Raw genomic sequence first — 23937 nt, forward strand, 5'->3', positions numbered from 1 at the left:
GAGTGACATTTTCAGTGAACTGAAAAAAGACGAGGAAATATTACGGGGCCCACGTACAACTTCTGCGCTCCTCTTATTTTTATGCAATCTCAATTTCAGCAAAATACATCCCTGCCTGTGCGCTCTGACAGCACTGTTCGCCTTGGCTTTGGGGCTGTAGCCGAGGGGGAAATGTCTCCGGAATGGCACTGTCAAACGCCGAAACGGCTGCGGGTCAGCCGAGGGGAACAGCCCTGCAGGAGACGCGCCTGCCCTTGTTCTCAGGACAGGTACTGAGGGCAAGGGGTCCCTCCGGTGCCGGGCGGTGGGCTCTGCCTCCCGCGGGGTGGTGGTCTCCCAGGGGCCCCTGGTTTCGGAAGCGCTGGTAATGTTGGTGGCAAGAGGCGCGGGCGGGAAGCGCCGCAGGCTCGGCTTGGCCGCCCCCCCCGTGCTGTGCTGTGCCGTGCCGTGTCCTGCTCTACAGCCCGGCTCAGCCCGGCCGTCGGCACCGCACGGAAATAGCCGCCTTCCCCCCCCTCCCGTCTCCCCCCGCCCCGTGGTCAGCCGGCCTGGGCCCACCCCCTCCGCACCGGAGATCTCCGGCTGATAATTCAAAAATGGAGGATGCGCCCTCTCAGCCATTAATTAATAATGTAGCTCGCTGTCTTCCTGTGTGACACACGCTGGAAGGCACCGAGCGGCCAATAAAGATGTAGGGGAGAGCAGGGGAAGGCTCCTCCCCGCAGCTCTTCCTGATTGAGGGCTTGAAGAAGTAGATCAAAAACTTCCCAGGAGCCGGGGGGGGGCCGAGGAAAGGGGAGAAACGCGGCGAGGGGGACCGCGCTTCGCACCGGCCGAGCAACGAGGGCATCCTGCGGCCGCACCAGGTGGGCAGGAGGGGCGGGAGACCCCCCGAACCCCCGGCCGCGGCAGGCCGGAGAGCGGGCAGCCCCCCGCGCCACGGACGCGCTGTCCCGCGGCGGCGGAGCCCGGCGGCGGCCGGGCCGGGCGGGGCCGGGGAGAGGCGCGGGGCTGGAAGGGCGAGGACCCCCATTAGGCAGCGTCCCGGCAGGGAGGGGAGGAGGGAGATGAGTGGTCGGCGCTGCCCCTCCTGGGTGTTTGCTTTGCGGGGAGGAGGAGGCGGCGGCGGCGGCGGAGCGCGAGTTGGTGTTCGGCCCTGCGTGTGTAGGTCAGGGGCGGGGGAAGGGGGTGACCCAGGGGCAGGGGAGTCGCAGGAGACAAAGCGCGGCGGCGGTCGGGGTATCCCCGAGCCGAGCACGTTGCGCGGCTGGGGCGGGGGGCGCCGCCTCCGCCCGCCGCTCGGCGTCATGGCCCCATTGTGAGGTAGAGGGAGGCGGAGGCGGGAGGAACGATCCGCCGCCCGTTCCGCGCGCAGTTTCCAGGCAGGCAGCGGCGTGTCAAGTACACAAAAGGCCGCCGCGCCGCCGCCGCCGGCGCTTTCTCCCGCTCCTTCTCAGGCTCCCCCGGGGGGAGGGACGCGCCAGGCCCGGGCCCGCTCCCTCCTCCCCGGGTCTGGGGGGCACCGCAGCCCACCCTCGCTCTTTCCCTACCTCTGTAATTTTTTAAAATTTTTTTTTTTCCTCCCCCTTGAAGCGGGTCCCGGGGCAGGAAGAGAACGCGGAGCAGGGCGATGCCGCTGCTGCACCGAAAGCCCTTCGTGAGGGTGAAGCCCCCCGCCGACCTTCGGCCGGACGAGCGCGTTTTCCACTGCAGGGTCACTAACGAGATCTTCAGGGACTACGAGTAAGTGACAAACCCTGCGTGTCCCTGTGTCCGTCCTGCCCCCCCCCCCTGCCCAATCTCCCCGCCGTGTCCTCCGGCGGCGGCCGCCGGGAGCGGTTTAGCTCCGGAACGGCTGACACCTGGGCGGGCGGGAAGGGGATTCCCCGGCAGCGCCGCGGGGAGTCCTGATGGGTGAGGGGGGGCGCGGCTGGCGCCGAGCCCCTGCCCTCCCGAGGGGGTGGGGGGAGAGGGCGGACCTTTAGCTTGGGGCAGGGGGAATCCCTGCCCCTCCTCGGCTGGGGTATCCCGCGGCCCCCTCCCCTTGCGGGGAAGGAGGGGAGCCTGCTCCTTCCTCTCTGCCCTCCCCCCTCCGCTCCGTCTGCGGTGTCACCCTCGCCCCTGTCCCTGCCGGGGAAGTGAAAGTTGCGTGCGTGGGAGGTGTCGGGCGGCAACGAGCGTCTGCCGGGCCCGGGCTCTCTCCCTCCCCTTCGCCCCCGCCGGCAGCCGCGTGTTGGCTGCGGAGGGCGCTAGGCCGCCTCACGGAAGGGGCCGCGCTGGGCGCGGGTTCAGCCGGCGCTGCGGGGCAGCGGGGCCGCCCGCCCTGGTGCGGTAGCGGCCGGGAGCGGGGCGCCGCCTGCTCCGTCCGCTGTACTCGGCGGGGTTTGGTTCCACCGCCGGCTCCCGCCGCGGTTAACCCTTCGCGGCCGGCCCTCCGCTGGGCCGGGGTGTCGGAGCCTCCGCACCGCCCAGGGCCGCGCTCGCCCCGCCTCCGCGGGGAGCAGCCGACTGACCCGGTTGGAAATGGCTGTCGTGCCCCGCGGCCCGGCGGCGGGGAGAGCTTCCCGGACCGGGGTTCGCTGCACCTGTCCGCTGGGGCGCGGGTCCCGTAGCCGCAGCCCTCCCTTCCCGGGCCGCATCGCCGGAGGTTAAACCCGGCCTGAGACCCAGCAGGAGCACCTGTCCCTTCAGAGCCTCTCTTTCTCGTGAGGTCTTTCTCCCTCTTTTCGTGCCTACCCACTCTCTTTCTCTTTTTCTCTCTCTCTTTTTTTTTTTTTTTCCCGTTTCTTTTTTTTTTTTTTCCTCCTCCGTTTGTAAAAAGAGGAATGGAAATTGTGAAATAGCCGCTAACCGTTGAAGGTGCATTGCACGGACAGTCCCGAACTTGCTGCCGCTTTCTGTAGGGCTTTTAAGAACAATGGCCAGAAAGTCTTTTAACGAGGCGTTTTTCAGGAGCTGATAAATGTATGTGTTTTCACCCCCCCCCGAGTCTGTTCCAGCACCAGCCCCGCCTACATAAAGGCCCCCGATTCCAAGCTGTCTTTTTGTTTGGTTTGGCTTTTTGTTTTTTTTTTAAAGACGTGCAGACTAATGAGATTAAATCTGAAATAGCTTTCATTTGCAGCATATGAAATTAGAGCACACCTAAACCTTTTTCGTGTGTAGACTTGCTTTTCTTACTCAAATACACTTTACCTAATAAAATTTTAAAGAAGTTGGATTAGGTAACTTTGAAGGGTAATGCCTTACAGTTTCCTGGATGATATACTCTGGAGTGGGGGCACGTTGACTATTTTGTTCCAAGTTTTGTAAGGACCGTTTTCATTATAGGGCTTATAAGAACCGAACAATCAAGAGCTGACTGACAGCCTACTGTTTCTGTAGGAATTAAGCTTCCCCTCCCCCAGCTTCCAGTATTTTGAAAGCTGCTTTTCTGGTTACAATTATTATTATCATGCAATTAGATGACTCTCATGTATTTGTTGACACTGCACTGAAATACATTTCAGGTATGTGTTGTTCTGCAAAAAATTCAGCATGAAAATTATCCTTTTAAAACATCTTTCTGCTCTCAAAGGGTTTGGTGAATATTTTAAGTAATGTGACAGGCTTATTTACACTGCAAGTATGTTGTCACTAAGAAAAAGTAAATTCCATATTTAACCAAAGCTCATGAATTAAGGGATAAATTTAGACTTGTGTTCACACAAGCAATCCCTAGAAATGTCAGTGGGTGGTTAGCTCAGAGGTCGGGGCTTAGAATATGGTATTTGGAAAGCTGTAGAAAACTGCTATGAGTTTTTCTTGTGGGTGGGGGTGGGCTTGAGTATTTTGTTTGGTTTTTTGTTTTGTTGTTTGTTTGTTGTGGGTTTTTTTTTTTATTTTTTGCTGCTTTTTTTCTGACTTTTTTGTAAGGTTGGGTAAAATTGGTGCTTTGGATTGTAAAGTGTATTATTTTTTAGCTAGCAATGTGTCCTGGCATGGATCAGTAAGTTTGGATTAATGTTAGTTGTTTGTTCTCCTGCTGGAGAATGTAGGGTCATCTTTCAGCAGGTTTTAAAGATTCTGATCCTTGTGTCTTCTGTTTGCAAAGTGATGCTTCAAATATATATTGTCTTCTGAAAACGATATATCTCCCATTTCTCTTCCTAGGTCAATTAAATTAATAGTGATAGAGAGGACCCATTAAAAAAATTCTATTAGCTATTTCATAAAAGTTGTCTAGATCAGGCTTCTGTGATCAATCAACTTGAATTTTTTGAGGGGATAATTTAAAAATTACAGTCTGACTAGACTGAGTGGGCTGTATAGGTACATATGGTTACCTGAATTCACCTCCTTCCTCAACTATGTCAATGCTTATACAGAAGGTTAGGACCTGTTTGTTTGGGGTGGTTTGGTTTTTTGTGTAGTTTTTTTTTTTGTTTGTTTGTTTTAATCAAGCACAAGCTTGGTATTGAAAATCTTCTTTGATACCCATGGCAGCTTTAGTAGAGATGAAAACAAATCATGTGTTAATATTACTCTATATAAGAAATCATTATGCTAACAAGTGAATTTGGCAAGATGACTATTTCGTAAAGTGGCTTTACTGTTAAGAATGTATTTCCTTTTTAATCTGAAATAACACTGGATGATTTTGTAACCCTTTAAAAGAGGGTGCAAAGAGGTGGCAGGGTATCAGGAGTATCAGGTATCAGGGTATCAGGCAGTTTATCAGGAGTAGCAGGGACTGGGGGAACTGATGTTCTTTATGCTTGGTTGTACTCTTGATTAGAAGGACAGAACAGAAGAGACTCTGGAGCCATAGTGGCAGCTGGAAAAGCAAGTAGGGGGATGCTATGGGATACATAAGAAACATATGAAAGCAGTGGGGTTTCACCAGTCTGTGCCTGTGAAAGTTAATAGCTGATGTAGATGTGCAGTGCAAGCAACTACTAAATTATGGGAAGTCTTGCTTGTGAAAACAGCCTGAAAAAGAAAATGATGAGATGTATAGGTACAGTGGTAGGAATGGTCATCATTCTAAAACACTATGGAGGGAGCAGGAAGAGCAGTTTTACATCTTGAAAACTTTCTGAAACTTCTTTGTAGATTGGCCTGTGGAATTTTGGATTGCAGTCAAAAAGAGATGTGTTCAAAAGTATTTTTAAAGTGTTCTTTGTTTAATTAGCTGGATTTTCCCATTTTGTTGAAAAATTGCTTGAATTATATTTCTTAATGCATAATTGACCTGTAGATATTGAGGAATAAATGCCTCTCAGGTTTTTTTGTTTCTTAAGTGTGTTATTTTTAAGTGCATTATTGACCACTTCTGCAGACAAGGCAGAGTACAGGAGTTCTGCTGTGATCCAGAATGCCAGAGTTGGTCTTCATGATTACCCTCTTTCCACAGACTAAATAGACTAAGTAACTATATGTTAGAGGCTTATTAGGGCTTTGTGCTTAAAAACAATTATTACAAATTATTCATTCCATAGACTTTCTTCTTCTGCATTTTCCTCTTTCTTAAATATTATTTCTTTAACATGACTTTCTCAAAATATGAGTTAGTTCTTCTAAAATATTTCCCCAGACATGTTCTCTGATACGTAATTCTTCTGTTTATAAAAAGAACACCTCCCCCAACTTCAGACTAAGAAAGTGAAAGGAAATGGTTTGAAAGAAGCATGTTCTTGAAACACTGAAAATACAGTAAATCTTAGACTCAGTGGGAACACTTGATTAGTTCAAGCAAAATGCATCTATCATTTCTAGGCTGGATTTTTTCATCTATTGGAAATGCAGTCAGCACTGAGATGGCAAGTAATTTATCTCTAGCTTCTGTCAATGAGCTACTTGATCTCAAATACCTACCAAGTAGCAGTATGAAACTACTACTCCATGATTTGCTGGTAATTCTCATGTTTTCTCTTCCTCACATGGAAAACTAGTTCTATAATATAAATGAAAATAGACATGCAGTTGAGAAGTCAGTATCAATTATTACTACAAAGGGAATTCAGTTTTTAGTCCCTGCTCCTCGAGTTAGTTGAGCTGATGTGGGCATCTCCACTAGAGCACAGGGGGTCCCTTTGTCTTCTCACCAGCAGATGGGATCATGCAAGTGAGCTTTGTGGATTCCTGTTGTATGAACTTCTTTCTCCATGTTGTCAAGAGTTAGAGAGATATTGAACCAGTGAGAAAGACCAAGGCTGTAAAACCTAAAAAAAGTAGATAAGGCTTCAGGTGTGACATGACAGGAGGTGCACTTGGATTGTGAATTTAAGTTGGATGTAGAATGTGATGGATCAGATGCATTATTACTCCAAGTAAATAAAAAGGGTGTCATTGCTGCTGATACTGTTCTCTTGCTTTGGCAGCTGTTGTGTCTGCTCTTTGTAAATCATTCTGTGATAAGGATGTGCACCAGAGAGACAGGGACAGAAGTACTACTAATAACATCTATTGCTATAGTGTTCGGGTTTTGTTTTCTCCTCTCAAACCAAGTTAAAGTGAGATCACTAAAACATTGAAATAAAACTGTATTAACCACAGATGGTTTTGATGTGCTAGAAGTAATGACTAGCTACAAATAATGCCTTCAAAATCAAATGTAATTTTTTTTCATACAATAGTTTTTTCTTCCCTGTAAGTTCATGGGGGAAATTTCCACACAAAAGGAAAGAGGAAATGAGGGGAAAATTAAACTAGATACACTGACTACTCTTGTATTCAAATAGCAAAATGTTTTCCTCAAGTATATTTCAGTTCAAGTAATCTTAGAATTTTACACCTGTAATTAAAATGTTTGAGAGGGGTTTTTTTGTGCACGATTTTTTTTTGGGTGTGTGGGTTTTTTGCAGTGTTCTGTGTTGTTTTGTTTTGTGTTTTTTTTTTCCCTCTAAACTCTGTGCTGTTGCTTTAAATAGCATGCCTGCCGGTGTCCCCTCACAAAGAATAACAGCAGCTCTTAAAGGGATACTGGGGACGTCAACCTCAGTCTTTTTTTTTTTTTTTTTTTTTTCCTCCTTTCACAATTTATGAAAATTATGTTCTTGTACATTTTTAAATAATGTAACACCTCTCTTGGGGTGTTTTTTTTCTTTCGTGGGTAAAGATAATTATCAAGAACATCTTTGAGACACAAAAATACAGAGAGACATGCAGCTGCATGAAGATTTGACTTAAATATTTCATATCCATTGAAGTCAGTAATACTACTAAAAATTATTGTGAATAACACAGAAGTGCTGAAATGTGGGGCAGGAAGAGACCTGAAGAACTCATGTTTTATGTATTTCCATCGCCTTAAAAAAAAAAACAACACCAAAAAACAACCACCTACAGGCTTTGTCCAACCTGTTCTTTAAATTGTTTAAGTAACTATTCTGTACCTTAAAGATACTGGTTCACCATGGCTGACAGCAAAAAGAGAATATTCTGCCCCACAAACAATGACTGACAGCCATCCATCCTTGTTTCCTGTATTGAAGAATAATTTTTCTCCTTCTCTCTCCTTTGTTCTCTTTTTCTTGTTTAGCGTGAGCAAACCTGGATTATTGCTTATTACTTATGAGTGTTAGATCCACATACTGTCAAGTATATTAAGTAGATGCAGGTGATAAAAAATTAGAAATGTTGTAGGTATTAGATATTATTAAGATAAAATCTTTTCCTCTTCTGTCCTTTTTCCCTTCTCACTCCTGATGTTATTCCTAAAGCATCTTTCTCTCTCACTCAGAGGAATCTTGTGCTTATGCAGAAAGGATTATCTGAGCCAGGACACTCCATTGTCATCAGTCTGAATTTCCATTTTGATTTGGATAATATCATGGTTCATCTGTCCATCTGCAGTGAACATTGTCATCTCCATTGGTCTAACTGATGCACGTTTGCTGGCTTGAGTTTGTAGGGAGCCTGCAAAAAGAAACAAACTTAGTATGAAGTGTCCAGTTCTCTAACAGAAATTATTTGAACAACTCTGTCCTTTTAAAAACAGGAATGCTGCACAGTGTAAATTTTAAGAATTTAATTTATTACCTACATTTTGTGTAGGTATCTCATGTAAGCACACCTTGCCTTGAAATAGCTATGCTGAACTGATAGAAGGCAAAACAAAACTCTGTCCTGTTGCTTGTTGCATATTTACCAATACCAGTCCGTAAAGATTTTTAAAGGAAGGCAACTAACAAGCATTGTCTGAACTGGGGCATATTGGAAGATTGTTCTGTTTTCTGATCACTGATCCATGTTTGAATAGGGTTTATAGCTACAGCATCTACTTGGTCCAGAAAGTGTTTTGAAGAACTGGTTTTTATGCCTGTCAAAAATTGACAGATACTGGCTGATGAAAGCTCTTCTTTCTTGATTCCAAGCAAGCAATAACAACAATGAAATTTTAGCATTAGTTGGAAGTACAGGAAAAGAGGAGGGTCAATATTTGCTAGTGGAACAAGGGAGGAGAAGAATCTGTAGGAAAAAATAGCTTAATGCTTTTTCTAAGAGCAATGCAAACAGTGAAGGAATAAAAACTATTTAGAGAACTACTTGACATTAATTTTTTTACCTCTCCCATCTTTTCATTTGTGAGCTAGAGCACTCAAAATCTGTGACTTACTCAAGTTTCAACATGTTTCTGTGATCTTAAGGTTATTTTATGTTTGTACAGTTTTAGACCCTCCCCTTGCAAATATTTGTGGAAATGTGGGAGATATGAGGAGGATATGATACCTATTCAACTCAGTGTGGTTGTTCTTATTCATAAGGCTTGTTAAACCTGAATATTTGTTTGCAGCACTTCTATGTTTTGCTGCTGTTACTGTAGTCTGTCTGTATTGAGAGGAGACTTTGGTTTTACAATAGTAATTTACCTTGTCATGGCTAAAAAGTGGTAAATAACCCTTAATTATTATCTACAACCTGCGCAGTAGAGTTGCCTTTGCATTTTAGGCTTGTAAAAGAAATTTGCTACTGTATTAATTGTAAAATTGCATTTATTAATTATTAAATGTCAGTCAGAACTTAACCGTTTTCTTTCTCCCCTCCCGGCTTTCTTTTCAGTGAGTTTTTTGAACGCACCATTCTGTGCAACAGCCTGGTGTGGAGCTGTGCTGTCACGGGTAGACCAGGACTCACATATCAGGAAGCACTGGAATCTGAGAAGAAAGCCAGACAAAATCTTCAAAGTTTTCCAGAGGCACTCATCATTCCAGTTCTCTACTTGGCCACCCTTACCCATCGCTCCCGACTCCATGAGATCTGTGATGAAATCTTTGCTTATGTCAAGGATCGGTATTTTGTTGGTGAAACTGTGGAAGTAGTAAGAAATAATGGTGCAAGGTAAGTATATTTTAAAATAAATATGTTTCTTGTTTGGTGTGGGTGGTTTTTATGTGGGTTTTTTTTTAATCTCCCAAAATCGGGACAATAAGCTGCAAACACAGCCGAAGTGAGGTGTGATCCTCAGGATGGTGATACTGTTACTGCTTCTCCCTGCTTTAGTGAAAAGTAGGATTGTCTGGCCCCCTATCTCTTTCTTTAGCTCAGAAGCAGCTGTGGAGGCAGGGTAGATAGCTCTTTCAGGTCTTGACACTGCAACTTTCTGGCTTGTGTGATTGGTCCCCTGGTGTGAGAAAGGGGTGTTGTTTGTAGAATAAGATTAAATGAGAAGCTAGAAGAAGCTATGAATTAAGAATATGACATTTTGATGAAATAATACAGAATGTAATTCATGTGGTGTTTTTTTGTACTTAGAATGGCCAAACTATTGAAAACTTAGACTTTATGGAAATTGGGTTTTTACTTTTTTAGGTAGTGGTGAAAATTGTGACTGCATTCCCTGAGAAGTTGGGAATTAATTGTAAAATGCTTGTAATAGGTGGCTATCTAGGACTTAGTGTGATGGTTTTTCTTCCCGCTCAGCGTTAGTGTTATGCTTACTCTTTATACTGATGTATGTATTGCAAGGGTTTTTATTTTTAACTTAGTCTGAGTAAAAACTTGGAAGAATATTGTGCCTCAAATGCTTTCTTTCTCAGGTAATTGGTACATATGTTCTGTGAGTGAGTTGTTTTACATCGAGTATGAGTATTTTACATCAAGCTTGAGTATTTAAAGCAGCTTCTGGGAGAGGACTAGAAAAGAACTGTTTTGTCTAAATGAGTTTGCAGTTCTCACCTAGCTGAGGTTTAACATGAGAAAGACTTGAACTTGCTCAGCTTGAACATAACAGCAGAATGTGTGCTAAAGCCTTTGTGGGTTCAGCTGTGGGTAGTCTGGGGTCTCAGTGTGTAGTCTGGTATATACTGTGTGACAGGAGTGGCCTGGTTTAAAATGGTCATTGGAGAACTCTGTATGAGTATGCTGATCCAGATCTTATTTAAGGCAAATTTTGTACTATACCAGGAAGAAAAATCTGTTGATGAGCTGCAGGAGATAAATTCTAAGGCAATTTTTTTGGTATGTATGTAAGGCCAGTGCTCAATAGAAATTCTTTCCCTCTCTTCTCCATTTCCCACTCTGCTAAGGGACAGGGCAAGAACAACTTCAGTAGAATCACTGTTTTCTGTACAGAAAACTTGTATCCAAAGTTTGTTTCAATCTCCGTTCTTTATACTTGTCTAATGATTACACCCAGATTATCACTAGTATTACAGTATTTTTGCTTAGATAGTAGATTTTTTTTCTTCATTATTTCTTAACTAGAAACCTGAATGCAGTGAACTGTCAGTGTCATTGAGATACTGGTTTTCATTTACTCAATGAAATGCCTTTGTTTTTAATCTTTGAAGATACTGTCAGTTTCCAAAGTAATAGCAAAAAGAATGCTTTAGAAGAGCAAACTTTTTCTTCAAGAACAACCCTCCTGTCTACTTATATAAACTCTTTGGTAAAATATTTATGCATGTGCATCGTAGCTTTTCAAAGCTTAAATCAAAAGTATGTGATAAATACAACCATCTTGTTTCTTAGTATTTTGAAATTGAGGTCTTCTCACTTTTATTTTTAGACTTTCATAAATCAGTTTTAAGTTTGCCCTGACAAAATGGTTTCTACTTAACGTGTAAGCTAAATGCTGTTCAGATAAAGTTGTGATATGATTCTATCTCATTAGGATAATGCTGCACTTTTTTTCACCAGCCTTTTAATTAGATCTTCTTGGTTATTCAAAGTTGTGTTGAGATACATATCTAACAATTTTTGTGTTTGTTCCACTTTCACTGATATATATGCAAGAATATAAGCTAAGTTTCTTAAACCTTTGGGGTGGGCTAGATACCATTCAAAATATTGAAGATTCAGATAAAATCTGTTTCCATTGTAAATTAGCCTGCTAGAGGTTGTATGCTTTAAACTTCATAAGTATAAATTTGTGTCTGGTAAAATGAAGCGTGAAAATTTTGCCTTAGCTGATTGGATGCCACTGGTATTCCAGACAAACCTGTAGCAGAGAACTAGTTCAGACCTCTAATACTAAATGCAGGAAACAGTGCAAATAACATGGTAACACAGAGGAGTTTTCATGCTTAGGGATATATAATTAAAAAACACATGAAGTGAAGCATGGTTATTCTTCTGCCCAATTAGCTGTTGACTTTGACCTGTATTTCCAAGTAGTACATTTGGGGTTAAGTACACTAACTCATGTTACTTGTAAATGACACAGCTGTTCATCAGAACAATTTGCATGCTTGTCCTGTGCAACTAAGTTTTTATGATCTTTCATGGTAGCAAAAATGCTCACAATCTGTCTATAGTGTAACAGCATCCTATGTGACCAACAGAATTTGGTTGATCACAAAAACTTGGTTGTGTTGTGGTCTTGTCTACTCTTCCACTGCATATATGTATGAAGTTTTTTGCACATGGAGTGTCAGCAGGATTGTTTATCTCTGCTCTGCTCATCATTTAATGTGAAGCTTATAACGTAATGCATGTGTAACCAGGGGTTGCTCAAGCAATTAAGTATTCATATTTTGTAACTCCTGACTTTGCATGTGTAATGTTGTTGTAGGATAGGTTGCTTTGATGCAACTTTCTAGATTTTGAACAAGGTAGATGGAAGGGAACCCAAACATTTAGAAGGCTTAGTGCTTTGGCTTGATGTAGATGTTTTCATCATTATCATACTAAGTAGTCTGTACTAATGTAAGCAATGGAGAAGTGATCTAAAAAGAGTAAGAGAACAAGTGCTTTGTGAAGAGGCGAGGTAGAAGGCTTTTTTTCAAGACTGGTGGTTATTGTATCCAGGCCATGTATTCTGGGTGTTGCAGACCATGATGTACCATTGTTTTTTCTGGTCTTATGTCTCTGTCATGCTCTTCTGGGCTTTAGCTTCTTGTGCTTCTCAGTGTTGAATTTGGCTGCTTTCACCTTGTTGCTGAGGTCTGGGAGGAGGGACTTGGAGAGCTGGGGAGATACTCTATCTTCCTGTTTGGTATGTCTGGTGTTTTAACAGCCCTTATCAATCAGAAAGAAGTTGCAGAGAAAGCTCCCCAGTCCTTTGATGTTGGTTGTTAAGGCAGCCTCTGAAAATAATGCATGCAATTTGGTAATCTAGGAGAAGCAACAAGGAAATACTTCTGCTTGCACTCTAGCTCTTTCAGATGATATATTGATTAAAAATGGCCAGTGTTTTTGGTTTTTGTCCAGCTTTTCTGACCATTTCAAGCTGGGCTCTTTTCTCCAAAGTGACAGTTGTGCTATGCTTTAAAACATGAGGTGCTTGAAATTGATTTTCAACATCATGGCATCCAAAGGCAGTTACCTGAAACCTGGAACTATGTGGTACAGTGTTACCTGGAACAGCCTCAGTTAATGCCTCAAACCTGCCAAAGAAAACCTAGAACTGTGTAACTTAGTCAGCTGTAGAGCCTATTCCATTCTCCTTGGGGTCAGCAGTGTGTTTTTAAATTATTTTTATGTATCAGAGGAAAAACTAGAATTAAAGCATGTGTAAATAGCCAGTTGTGATTTATCATCAGTGTTTTGAGACTGGAATTTATCTCAATAAATGTCTGTCTCTATTAGGATATAGAAGTAAGTGGTGTAATAACTATCTGTAAGCTTGGTCTGACTTGAGCATTGAAGAGTTTTAGGTTGGACTCCACAGCTTGTCCACTCTGCCTCCCCCATCCTTGAAATGACAATGACAAAAGGCTTGTGCCTTCTCTTCCCCAGAGTTTGGAAGAGAAGCAGTTGTTGTCCAACAGTTAGTACAGAACTTAATTTAAAAGTCAGTCTCCTGCAGACTAAATAGATTGTTTAAAGGAAGTGTATGAGAAGGAAGATATCACACAGAATGTGGTAGATACTACAAAATTTTTTTTTTTTCATTGAATTTGGCCACTAGATGACACCACTGCAGAATAATACTTGCCTATTGTCTATGAGCGGGCAACACCAGAATGCTTTAAGAGAGCACTGGTTTTAAAATGAACCTGTTAACAGGAGTAATAAAGTTCTCTGTTAGAGGAGTTCTGCACCTGATCATGCATTTGGTATAGGTTAACATCCTTTCTCTGCTCTGAAGCTGACCATTGTCACGCTGTAGAAAATGTAGATAATCACAGCGCAACCTTGTCCGTACGTGAAACTTTTTTTTTAACTCATCAATTATTTGGCTGGTGTCCCAGTGCTTCAGGACTGTTCATAGTGGATTAACCACCACATTAGGCCAATTAAAAGATTTGCATACTGTTTTAATCTCTGAAAATCTTAACTAGGGCACAGGAAGCATGTTGCTGGCCATGATTGTGCCTAGCTGATAGGGATTTAGGATGGTACAAGATAATCTTTGTAAGAGAGAAGGTTATAGCTGTTTTCCCAACTTTTTCATCCAGACTGGCAACTAGTTATTACTTATTTGTGTATGTATAGCTTTTTTCTGGTCACTAGGATAGGTTAATGTAAGACCACTAGGTAGGAAAAGGCAAAGTGTCTTTCATGTTTAGACTAATGACTTGGAGTAAATTTACATTATTTTCTATTCCACCAACAAATTTTCCCTTTGACATACAGGCTTCAAAGCTGACTGGTTACAGAGGTACTGGAGCTAATGTCTGCGGAATCAAAGTTAGAGTGAGTTTCTGTAATGATAAGGCTTAAGCATGAGTTCCTGCACACGAAGAAAAATCTCTACTTTGTTCTGAAAAGTGAATTTGAATTCCAGTAACAAAGTGTGGTGCTTATTTCAGCCAAGCTGATAGTACTGGAGAGCAGCTCACCTATTCACAGTTTGCTTTCTTTCAGCATTGTTGCTTAAGGATCAGTCAGCTCCTGGCCTGGAAAAATCCCATTTAAGGACTTCACTTTCCACTGCCCTTAAGTCCTTGGGGATATAAATATATTTGAGTTTGTTGACTAATAAATACATTTACATTTTACTAATGAGATAATGGTGCCTGGGAGAAAATTTGCAACTCCTTATAGATTGTTGAACAGCTGTTAAAACTATTTTTAGGTTCTGTCAATCTCTGTTAGCTCTCATTTCTGCACACTCTCTCTGCTTCTATGCCTATAAATTTAAAGACATGGGGGGTTGTTTGTTTGTTTGTTTTACAATTTTTGTTTGTTTTTTAATCAGGACAGTAATATGAACCAAAGGCTGGGCAGTCAAAGCAATGCATATACTGGTGTTGCTGTTAGTGCTGTCCTACTTCCAAGGGAGACAGCAGATACAACTACTGTGTATATAGAATTCTCTTCTCCTAAGTAAAAACATGCTTCTCATTAGTTTCTTTGAAGATTACAATCTTACCTATAACTTGACAGACAAATGAAGATGCTTAAACTCAAAACCAGCAGGTCTTACTGTACTGCAGGAACCCATTATGTGTATACAACTTGTCACTTTATTGTGTGCTTTTGTTTTGTGTATGCATTAAACTTTACCAGTTAGCTTAGTAAAGGATGGCATTTATTACTTCAGATCTTGTCATGCTTTTATCTCTGTAATTGCTTTCAAGTGTATGAAAACTGTTAGGACGAATATGAGAATATGAGTTGCTGAACTTAAATGACATTTATTTTTTAAAAATTTACTGAAGGTTGACAAAACAGAATGAAGCTACAGCTTTTTGACACTTCTGGGTATTTGCTACTGTAGCTTCTTGTATTACTGGCTCTTTTGGAGTATTCAACTATCTTTACATACTATTAGAAAAGATATGCTTTTTAATTTTGGCATTTGAAAAACTTTTGCTTTCATACAATCATAGAATCCTAGAACGTTTTCAGTTGGAAAGATCATCTAGTTCCACCCTCTCTGCATGGACAGGGACACCTCCCACTAGACCAGGTTGCTCAAAGCCCCATCCAGCCTGGCCTTGAACGCTTCCAGGCAGGGGGCAGCCACAACTTCCCTGGGCAACCTGTTCCAGTGTCTCACCACCCTCAAAGGAAAGAATTTCTTCTAAGATCTAACTTGAATCTATGGTTTAGCCATTACCCATCATTCTGTCACTATATGCCCTTGTAACAAATCCCTCCCCAGCTTTCCTGTAGGCCCCCTGAAAGCTGCTATGAAGTCTTCCTGGAGCCTTCTCTTCTCCAGGCTGAACAACCTTAACTTGCCCTGCCTGACTTCAAAGGGGAGGTTCTCCAGCCCTCTGATCATCTTCATGGCCCTCCTCGGGACTCAGGTCAACAGCTCCATGTCCTTCCTGTGTTGGGGGCTCCAGAACTGGACACAGTACTGCAGGTGGGGTCTCATGAGAGCAGAGTAGAGAGGGAGAATCACCTCCCTTGACCTGCTGGCCACGCTTCTTTTGATGCAGCCCGGGACATGGTTGCCCTTCTGGGCTGCAAGCATGCATTGCTGGCTCATGTGTGAGCTTCTCATTGACCAACATCCCAAGTTCTTTTCCTCAGAGCTGTTCCCAATCCATTCTCTGTTCAGCCTGTAATTGTTCTTGAGATTGCCCTGACCTATGTGCAGGACTTTACACTTTGCCATATTGAACTACATGAGGTTGGGCAACCCTTGAGGAATGCCACTCATTACTCTTTGAGTGTGACCATCCAACCAGTTCCTTATCCACTGAAAAGTCCATCCATTTAATCATTTAGTTCATTTAATCTGGATCTCTATTTCCAATTTAGAGATCACTGTTGTGTGAGACAGTGCTTTGAACAAGTCCAGGTAAATGTCAATCATCTCCCCTTGTCCACAGATGCTGTGACCCCATTAAAAAAGACCATGAAATATGGCACAATTTGCCCTTGGTGAAACTGTGCTGGTTGCCACCACCCACCTCCACATTTCCATATGCCTTAGGCAGAGCCTTCTGGAAGATGTGCTTCATGATCCTGCTGAGTACAGAGGTGATACTGACCAGTGTGTACTTCCCTAGGTCTTTCATTTGGGTGTATTTTTAAAAATGAACTCCCATTCACTTCAGACTCATTGGTCATTGTTTTCTTTATGTTAACAGCTGGCCTGAATGAATGTTCTCCCACCTCCCCATTTGAAAGAGACTTCTGCATCCAAGAGGTGCTTTTGTCTGGCTATTGTAAAACATAAGAGCCATGAGAACATAAGATACATATAAATACAATACTATTGTACAATACAATACTAAACCACTATTGTAAAACATAGAAGTCTCTATAGAGGCATGTTTGTAACTCACTTGGGTCTTCAGGGATCTTGTTTTTTGATATGAAATAGGGCCATAGCAGACAGCCAGACTATTATTTATATAGCAGAAGTTGGCACCAGTCAGATCAAAAGTTGTTGTGCAGTACGCTCAGCTGATGGGCAGTGAGAAGTGTCTCACAGCTTCCAGCTCCAGCCTTGGTTGGGTGTGAAGGCCTACTCAGAATTTGGGAAGAAATTCTCCAACTTAAGTGAATCTGTTGATAGTTGCAGGCTTAAGGTTTCTGCTTGATGTCCTGTGACAGCTGGTTTTGGCCCTTTTCTTCAAACAGCATTCTTTTGCTGCTTCATTGGAGGCAGATGGAGATACCTGCTTGTCCCACAACTCAGAATAGCTTGTGTGTAGCTTTGAATTGCTGAGATGAATGAATGAGAAATGTGGCAAGTAACCTTTTTTTTCTTGATTTCCCTGAATCCATTGGACTGCTGGTGAGTTTGAAGCTTGTACTGTGTCTTGCCCAACTACCTTGTTAGGTGTGTGGTTTCCCTGGAGCAGACTCTCCTAGTGATCCAGTGTTCATTTGGTTAGCTGTCATGCAGTTAGGAAGGATAAGGTACTGAAATCATTGAGCTACTACAGTGTCTCAGTGCCTCTAAATGAGAGAGAGGTCATACTGATTTTCCTTCTGCTCTTTGCTGTGGCAAATATTTGCCTGTTGCACATGCTCTCGTTCTCATCAGATCCTCCAGTGAGCAGCTTGAAGTAGCAGATACTTAAACACAAGTAGCTTTGTGTTTAAAACCTCTGGGCTTCTGTGTTATTCTTCTCTTTCTTTGAAAATAAGATTTAATCATATAGGCCAAGTACTACTTTGAACCTTTTCCATGATGTAACAGGACTTCAAAGAGCTTGGTTTTTGAGCTTAAAGATAAAATAAAGCTGTGAGCATAAAGGCCATCCCTGGTACGGGTCAGAGGACCTTTACCCTGTTTTTGATAGTAGCCCATACTGCAGAAAGAAGTATGCAAAACTTAGGGTACAGGGAAACCCTTTTGGAGGTTTACTGTTCAAGCTTTCAACAGTCAGTATCCAAGCTAGAGTTGCTGAAACTGTTGTGTAAAAGTTCATGATGGCTCTTAATTTATCTGATCCTTTTCTCAGTACCTTTGGGATATTATATAGCCACTTAGTGTGGCTGTCTGCTTTTTCGCAGTATTTGCTGTTAATTGAAGAAAGTGCTTCCTGACAGGGGGGCATTGGGGTAGGTATTTATTTACTTTCAATTTACTTGTCTTTTTAAATTGAGGAACCCTCAGTTCTTACTTTATGGAAAACAGTGACTATGGCTTGACTTTGACATAAAGTCTGTAAAGATCTTATGGTATCCTTTTTGGAAAGTTTTTCAAATAGTGTACTTCATTTTAGTGTCTTACTTCAGCTTTCTGCTCAGCTGTTCTTTGTGCCTTATGATATAAAATGAGAGTCATAGTAAGTGAGTTTGAGGAAACATGTTATTGAGTAGATGTTCCTTTGCACTAGAAGCAGAGTATCTGCCTCTCTTAGCCCAGGGAACTGGCTGCTACTAGCCATGACTTCACTGTAGCAAGGCTAAAAAAAGTCTTCATTTGTAGGCTATAATTTTTTTAATGCCAGAAGGAATAGCTACATCACTTTCTTAATCCCCTGTCTATCAGTAATCATTAAATTTCATTGGATTATGCTTTTATTGAGCCAGATAATGTATGTTTCACTTGATTCCTTCCCCAAAGATTTCTGGTAATTATTTGAATGAAGGCATAGTACATGGAGGATCACTTGCTTTCTCTGATAGCTTATTCCATTAGTCATTCTCCCTGTTTAATAATAAAAAGGAAAAAAAAAAAGCAGTTGTACTGGGGATTTTGCTGCTTAATAAATCAAGTCTATAGAATATATAATATCTATTCTTACAGAAGGTGATGTGATACCCTGTAAATTACAGGGCTGTCTGTTGGACAAACAGGTAAATTAAGTGTTGATAAAATACTCAGTGACTAAGTCTTTTTTGTCCAGGGGGATTGATTCACGTGTGTGTTTTTCAGCCTCTTTGTCCTTCCCTGGCAGAGATTGGGATTTAGCTTTCATGTGGCTGTATTAATGTGATTGCAAATTGGGTGTTTATGCGCTCCCTCTTGTGGTGCTCAAATGGTAAACAAATGGGAGGATGTGTCAGTAGCCTTAAGGATTGGTGCTTTTTATTATTTTCCACTAGAAATTAATTTTAAAATGTATTTTAAATTGAATGGAACTCTCTAGGAAAACTACATTTTATAATCTGAAACAGGAGTAATTCTACTAAGAAGCCTTTTTTAGCATAATAACACATTCTGCCATGCAGTCAGCCCCTACATTATTCAGTCTGAAGGTGATGCTGTGATGTTCTAAACGTTGGAAAACCAAGGAACTCTAATGACAGACTTTCCTCTTGGGATTCAGCCGAGTCTGGTGCCTGGCCACACCTTCCTAAGCCTTGTTGGACTTGGACTCATTGTGTGAACAGCCACTGTGCTCAGTCTCCATTACATACGTGGGTGCTCTTGGTTCTATATACAGAGCCTATTTAGAATTTCACAGTTAATTAGCTTGGGCTCCACTCACCAGGAAAACGTGTCTTCCAGCCCCAAACCAGCCAGCTTTGGAAGTGGAGCTGGCTGCATTGGAATGGCAGCGTGCCTGCAGTCACTGGGTCTGGTGGGCTCAGGCTGCCTCTGCACACAGGCAGCTCTGGTCTCCCTGGGGATAATTAAGCAGTAGTCATACTGTTATCCTTAGGAATGTGTATGGATGTTAGCATTTTTTTTTTTTAATTACTTTTATATCTTTTAAAGTAACATATCCTGTTGGAGTGTCCTGGAGCTCTCTCCCTGTTGGAGAGAGGCCTGGGGAGGGTAGTTACAAGCACTAATTGCATTACTCCTCATAGCTAAATTCACAAGGGAATGGAACCTAGGATATTTTTGTTTTCAACTTTTCTCCCTCTGCCAACTACCTCCCCCCCCCTTTTATTATTTCTTTTTTTTATTGTCTCTGTGTGCAGATTTTGGACAGTACTGTCTGCTTGCAGAAAGAGGTGTTTAATAAATGGTTTGACATTGGTTCCTTTTTGCCAGAGTTTAGTTTGCATAGAAGACGCTTAGAATTTGTCTGTCATGGATTTGTTGGGTATTTTTGTTTGTTGTTAACTGAGCATGATGCCATGCTAATTATAGCACTGTTCTTCAATCCCCACTTTCTTAATTTTAAGGAACAGTGTTTGGTACCCAGAGAAGAGAATTATTCTTTCTCCCCCTCCCTTTGATTGGTAGTGTGTGACAGCAAACACTGACCACAGTAGTTAACTTTCATGAAGCAGACAACACTTTAGAAATTTAAACTAAAAAAATTATGAGCCATGGAATTCTAGATAAGGGTGAAAGTCAATGGTTAAGAACCAGCTATAATACAGTTATCCAGGATGAGTTGTTGATTAATTATACTTTTTAATATGTAGTTAATTCTGCCTTTTATAGCTAGCATTCAGGATGTCAAAGGGATAGACTTGTTTTGTCAATTGTGTGCATGCCAGATGGAGCCTTAATATGTGTCAGCAGATAAATGGGCCATTATTAAGATTAGATGCATAATGATCATTTCAGCCTTGTTTATTTAGGTCATTGAAAGCAGTAGAAGATGATCTCTTATAAGTAAAAATACTTTGGGGTATGAAAATATTTTGGTTTTCTTAGTCTGCTATCAATGCAAAAGGTTTGTTGAATAGTTTTGAAATAAAATATTAAGTGTACTTTTAACTTAAGTAAGAATTGAAGAAAAAAAAAATTTACAGCCACAAATACTCCTAGCAGTGGCTTGATTTGTTGCCCCAAGCAGTGAAGCTGATAGCTATGTGAGCAGATGAATTTGTTTATTAGATGGAACTCATGAAATTAATGGTTTTTTACTTAGTATTTCAGTGCAGAACTCTTAGGTATTCCCTTATGTAGTAGACAATACAATGTTCAGTTATATTTGTATTCTTAAAACAGCATTTGCTACAACTTTAGGCTCCTTGCACTAGTCAAAGACTTTGACTGTAATAAATGTCTGTGTTTTATTTCAGGTGTCAGTGTAAGATTCTGGAAGTTATAGCTCCAGCCCATCACAATGGGATGGCAAATGGCCATGGCAGCAGCACCGAGGGAGACACAATTGTCATCAGTGACAGCGATGACTCAGAAACGCACAATAGCTCTGCACAAAATGGGTAAACCATACTTTTACAGTAGAGAGCATTTGGGCTGGGGGGAAATGGGACTGAAACAGACGTGGCAGGGTCTGACTGAAACAAATTACTTAATCTGTATAGATAGTGAGTGTTCAGCCAGCAGAAGATGACAAGCCGAGTATTCACGGGTGCCATTTATGCGATGTGTAATCCACCAGAGAACCGTGCATTATGAGAAATTGAGTACCTACAGAATAATCATTGTTAATCTGTTTGGAATGACAGTGTTTCTTTTGAGAGATGGTGGAAGACCCATGTATGCCTATTGATAGTACTGTCTCCTGCAGAACTGTGCTGCTATAGCTTGGAAAATGCAGTCGTATTCTGCATTTCTAGAGTCTGGTTCTACTTACCCTGATGTATTACTTCAGTTCCATCATGGGACTCAGAACTGAGATTGCCTTATAATAGGAGGACATGCACTCACTGTAACTGTCTGAAAAGACTTTCCGAAGACTAAATGTGCTTCTGTCCAAAATATAAAAAAAACACACAAAGCTTTCTTCTCTGTGCGTGTGTCCATATGAATAAACACCGTTGTATTTCATGGCTTTGATTATGATTTGTGGTGCAGTCAAACAGTGTGTGCCTTGTCTTAAGAAACCATCTACAGGCTGGAATAGCTTAAAAACACTGAGTAACAGAGCCTTATGGCTGTAACTGCTGTGTTTAATTTGGAGTATCTCTTTACTGACCAGTGACTGAGTTTATATATGCAGCTTATCCTTGCAGTATAATGAGAATAAAGATACCTGGGCTTCACAAGCACCCTGCTGATGAAAGAAGTTTGAAGTCAGCCCCAGTCTTGTATCTAGCAACCTAAAGGCTTTATGTGAACTGTCACTGACTTTGAGATCTCATGTGCTGCAAAAGTTATTTTCATTAATTGCTGAAGGACTTCATGTCCTGACATGCTTTGAATAAGTGAGGTGTAGCTCCTCACTTGTCTAAGAAAATAAAATAGGATAAATAATTATTCTCTACTGTATCTTGAAGGCAAAGTCCAAGTTGCTCATGAAAAGATCTTACACCTCCGACAAAATAAATGCATTTTCTGTGTTCTACAAGGCATATGGCACTTGAAAGGATATTATTCTTAGAATAATACAAGCGTGCACAGGAGCTGACTGTGGGATTGGTCCCTTTATATTGCTGTCACTTCCATGCATACAGAGCTGGTAGTAAGACTGAGTCTTACACTCCCAGGAAGTCTGTGGTTCTCCTGAGCTGATTACTTTTTTTGACATTGCAGAAAAGGAGTAAAACTGATTTGTCTCAGAAAGAGAAATCTTGTGGGAATATACAAATTATGGAAGCATTGTTCTATGGCATGCTTAACATTTATACTGTACAAGCTTAAACTGCAACCCTCTTATGGCTTTAGAATGCTTACTTGAAGTTTTAAGGGAGTCTTTTCATAAAAAATGCAGGAGTGTAATAGCACTTCACTTAGCTTCTGGATATAGTCTGGGTATATGCAAACTTGGGAAATGCTGCTTGCTGTACCTGTAAAACCTATCCGAAAGTAGAGCATTGTTAATTTTTGTATATTGACATCTATGATTTTTTATGCATAAAAACAAGAAATCCCACTGATCTGGGTGGTATTGTTTTGCATTCTTCAAGGACTATATTTTGCTGTTTATGATGGAAGTTGGATGTGGAGAGCATGGATGTTTTTCACCTTGAGACTGATGTCAAGTTGATATGTGCAGAACCACAGTTCTGCCTCTGTCTGCACTCCGATCTCCAGGTTTTGAGACCCAGCCTCTGTGCAAAGCTGCAGTGCCATTAAACAATGGTACAGCAGATGCTCCGTGTGTTTGTGAGAGAGGGGGAGGGGAGCACAGCACAGATTGATGGGCCATCTGCAAATATTTTTCCTAAAGAATCTGTAAGGCTAGAGAATCTTAACTGAAAATAGATGTCATTAGAGATCCCAGCCTTTCTCTGACCCTCTTCCTGCCCATGTGGGGCAGAAATAGCCGTGTGTTCTCTACAAGTGTTCCTGCTGACCTTTTTATTGTGTTCTGCAATGAGAGATGAGGTTGTACAGGGAGAAAGAGGCCAGGGTGCTCTTACTCCTGCACTCCCTCAGAAAAGCAGGCTGCTTTGTAAGGACTGAGTTGCAAAGCAAAAGGTAGCAATCTTCTTAGCTCTTAAACCATCAGCACTACGCCCAGGGACCTCCTGATACATAGGATTGTGGTCATCATAGAATAGCAGTGTTCATCATACCTTAAACTGCTAGACTTAGGGGTAAGCTTGAACTCTTATATTTGCTTTAGTACACTGCAGAAGAATGAAGGTTGTGGGGTTTGTCCTGCCAAATCTATACAATACTAAAATATGTACAAAACTGCAGTTTAAAATGGGTCATTGTAATTGGTATAGAGTAGCTTGGGAGCAACAACCTTTGAAGGTGTGCAGAGGCCACGTTTTCTTTCAGTGTTGATACACTGACAGCTTACCTCTGTGTAAGACTTGCACTGGAGCAGGAGGAGACCATATAAATGATTGTGCTATTTAGCTAGCTTTCTTCAAGGGAGTTTTTTCCATTCTCAAGCTTGGTCAGAAAGAAGAAGAAAAGCCACTGTGCCTTTTGGAAAAGGAGGGCAGCATTCATTTTAGATTCATCGATAGGTATAGGTACATAGAGCAAGACTTGGACCAGATAATATAGAAAGATAATCATGCCTTTGACAAGGTAACTCAGAAGGACAAGGTCACAGAAGTTTCTTGGTAAAGCTATCTCAAGACAATGTTGTCTGAATGTACTACAACAGGACCATAGGCAGAAATTTGAATCCAGGTCATTGGGTCACCATGCCAAAGTTATTGAAGGGTTGATGAGATTATCTGTCAGTGGTTCAGAATAACCTCATTAAAAAAATGCCAGATATGTTGACTTGAGTACAGTAGAAACTGGTATAATCAAGTTCTAGCTTTCACATATTATTCACAATATACTCTGTTCTTTCCTCTGGATCTTGGTGGTCTAGCAGAGCTGACCTGTGAAAACTTGGTGTAAGGAGTCTCTGCTGCAAAATGGGTCTA

The 23937-nt window shown here is 41.9% G+C and overlaps 1 protein-coding gene across 7 annotated transcripts in view; it reads left to right on the forward strand.

The window, feature by feature from the left end:
* The first annotated feature begins 567 nt into the window (after nt 1-567).
* BAZ1A (bromodomain adjacent to zinc finger domain 1A) overlaps nt 568-23937 on the forward strand; it is a 67423-nt gene continuing 44053 nt past the window's right edge. For 4 of the 7 annotated variants that reach the window (XM_071746139.1, XM_071746141.1, XM_071746143.1 and 1 more), the window contains exons 1-4: nt 568-866; nt 1594-1743; nt 9043-9321; nt 20716-20859. In XM_071746139.1, the coding sequence (XP_071602240.1) occupies nt 1631-1743; nt 9043-9321; nt 20716-20859 (536 nt within the window). In that variant the 5' untranslated portion in view covers nt 568-866; nt 1594-1630. Of the gene's footprint in view, nt 867-1204; nt 1744-2496; nt 2711-9042; nt 9322-20715; nt 20860-23937 lie in introns of those variants that run through there. The other 3 variants (XM_071746140.1, XM_071746142.1, XM_071746145.1) reach the window with 2 other exon arrangements.

Source organism: Heliangelus exortis, chromosome 5 (assembly GCF_036169615.1).
Source record: "Heliangelus exortis chromosome 5, bHelExo1.hap1, whole genome shotgun sequence".
NCBI lineage: Eukaryota > Metazoa > Chordata > Aves > Apodiformes > Trochilidae > Heliangelus > Heliangelus exortis.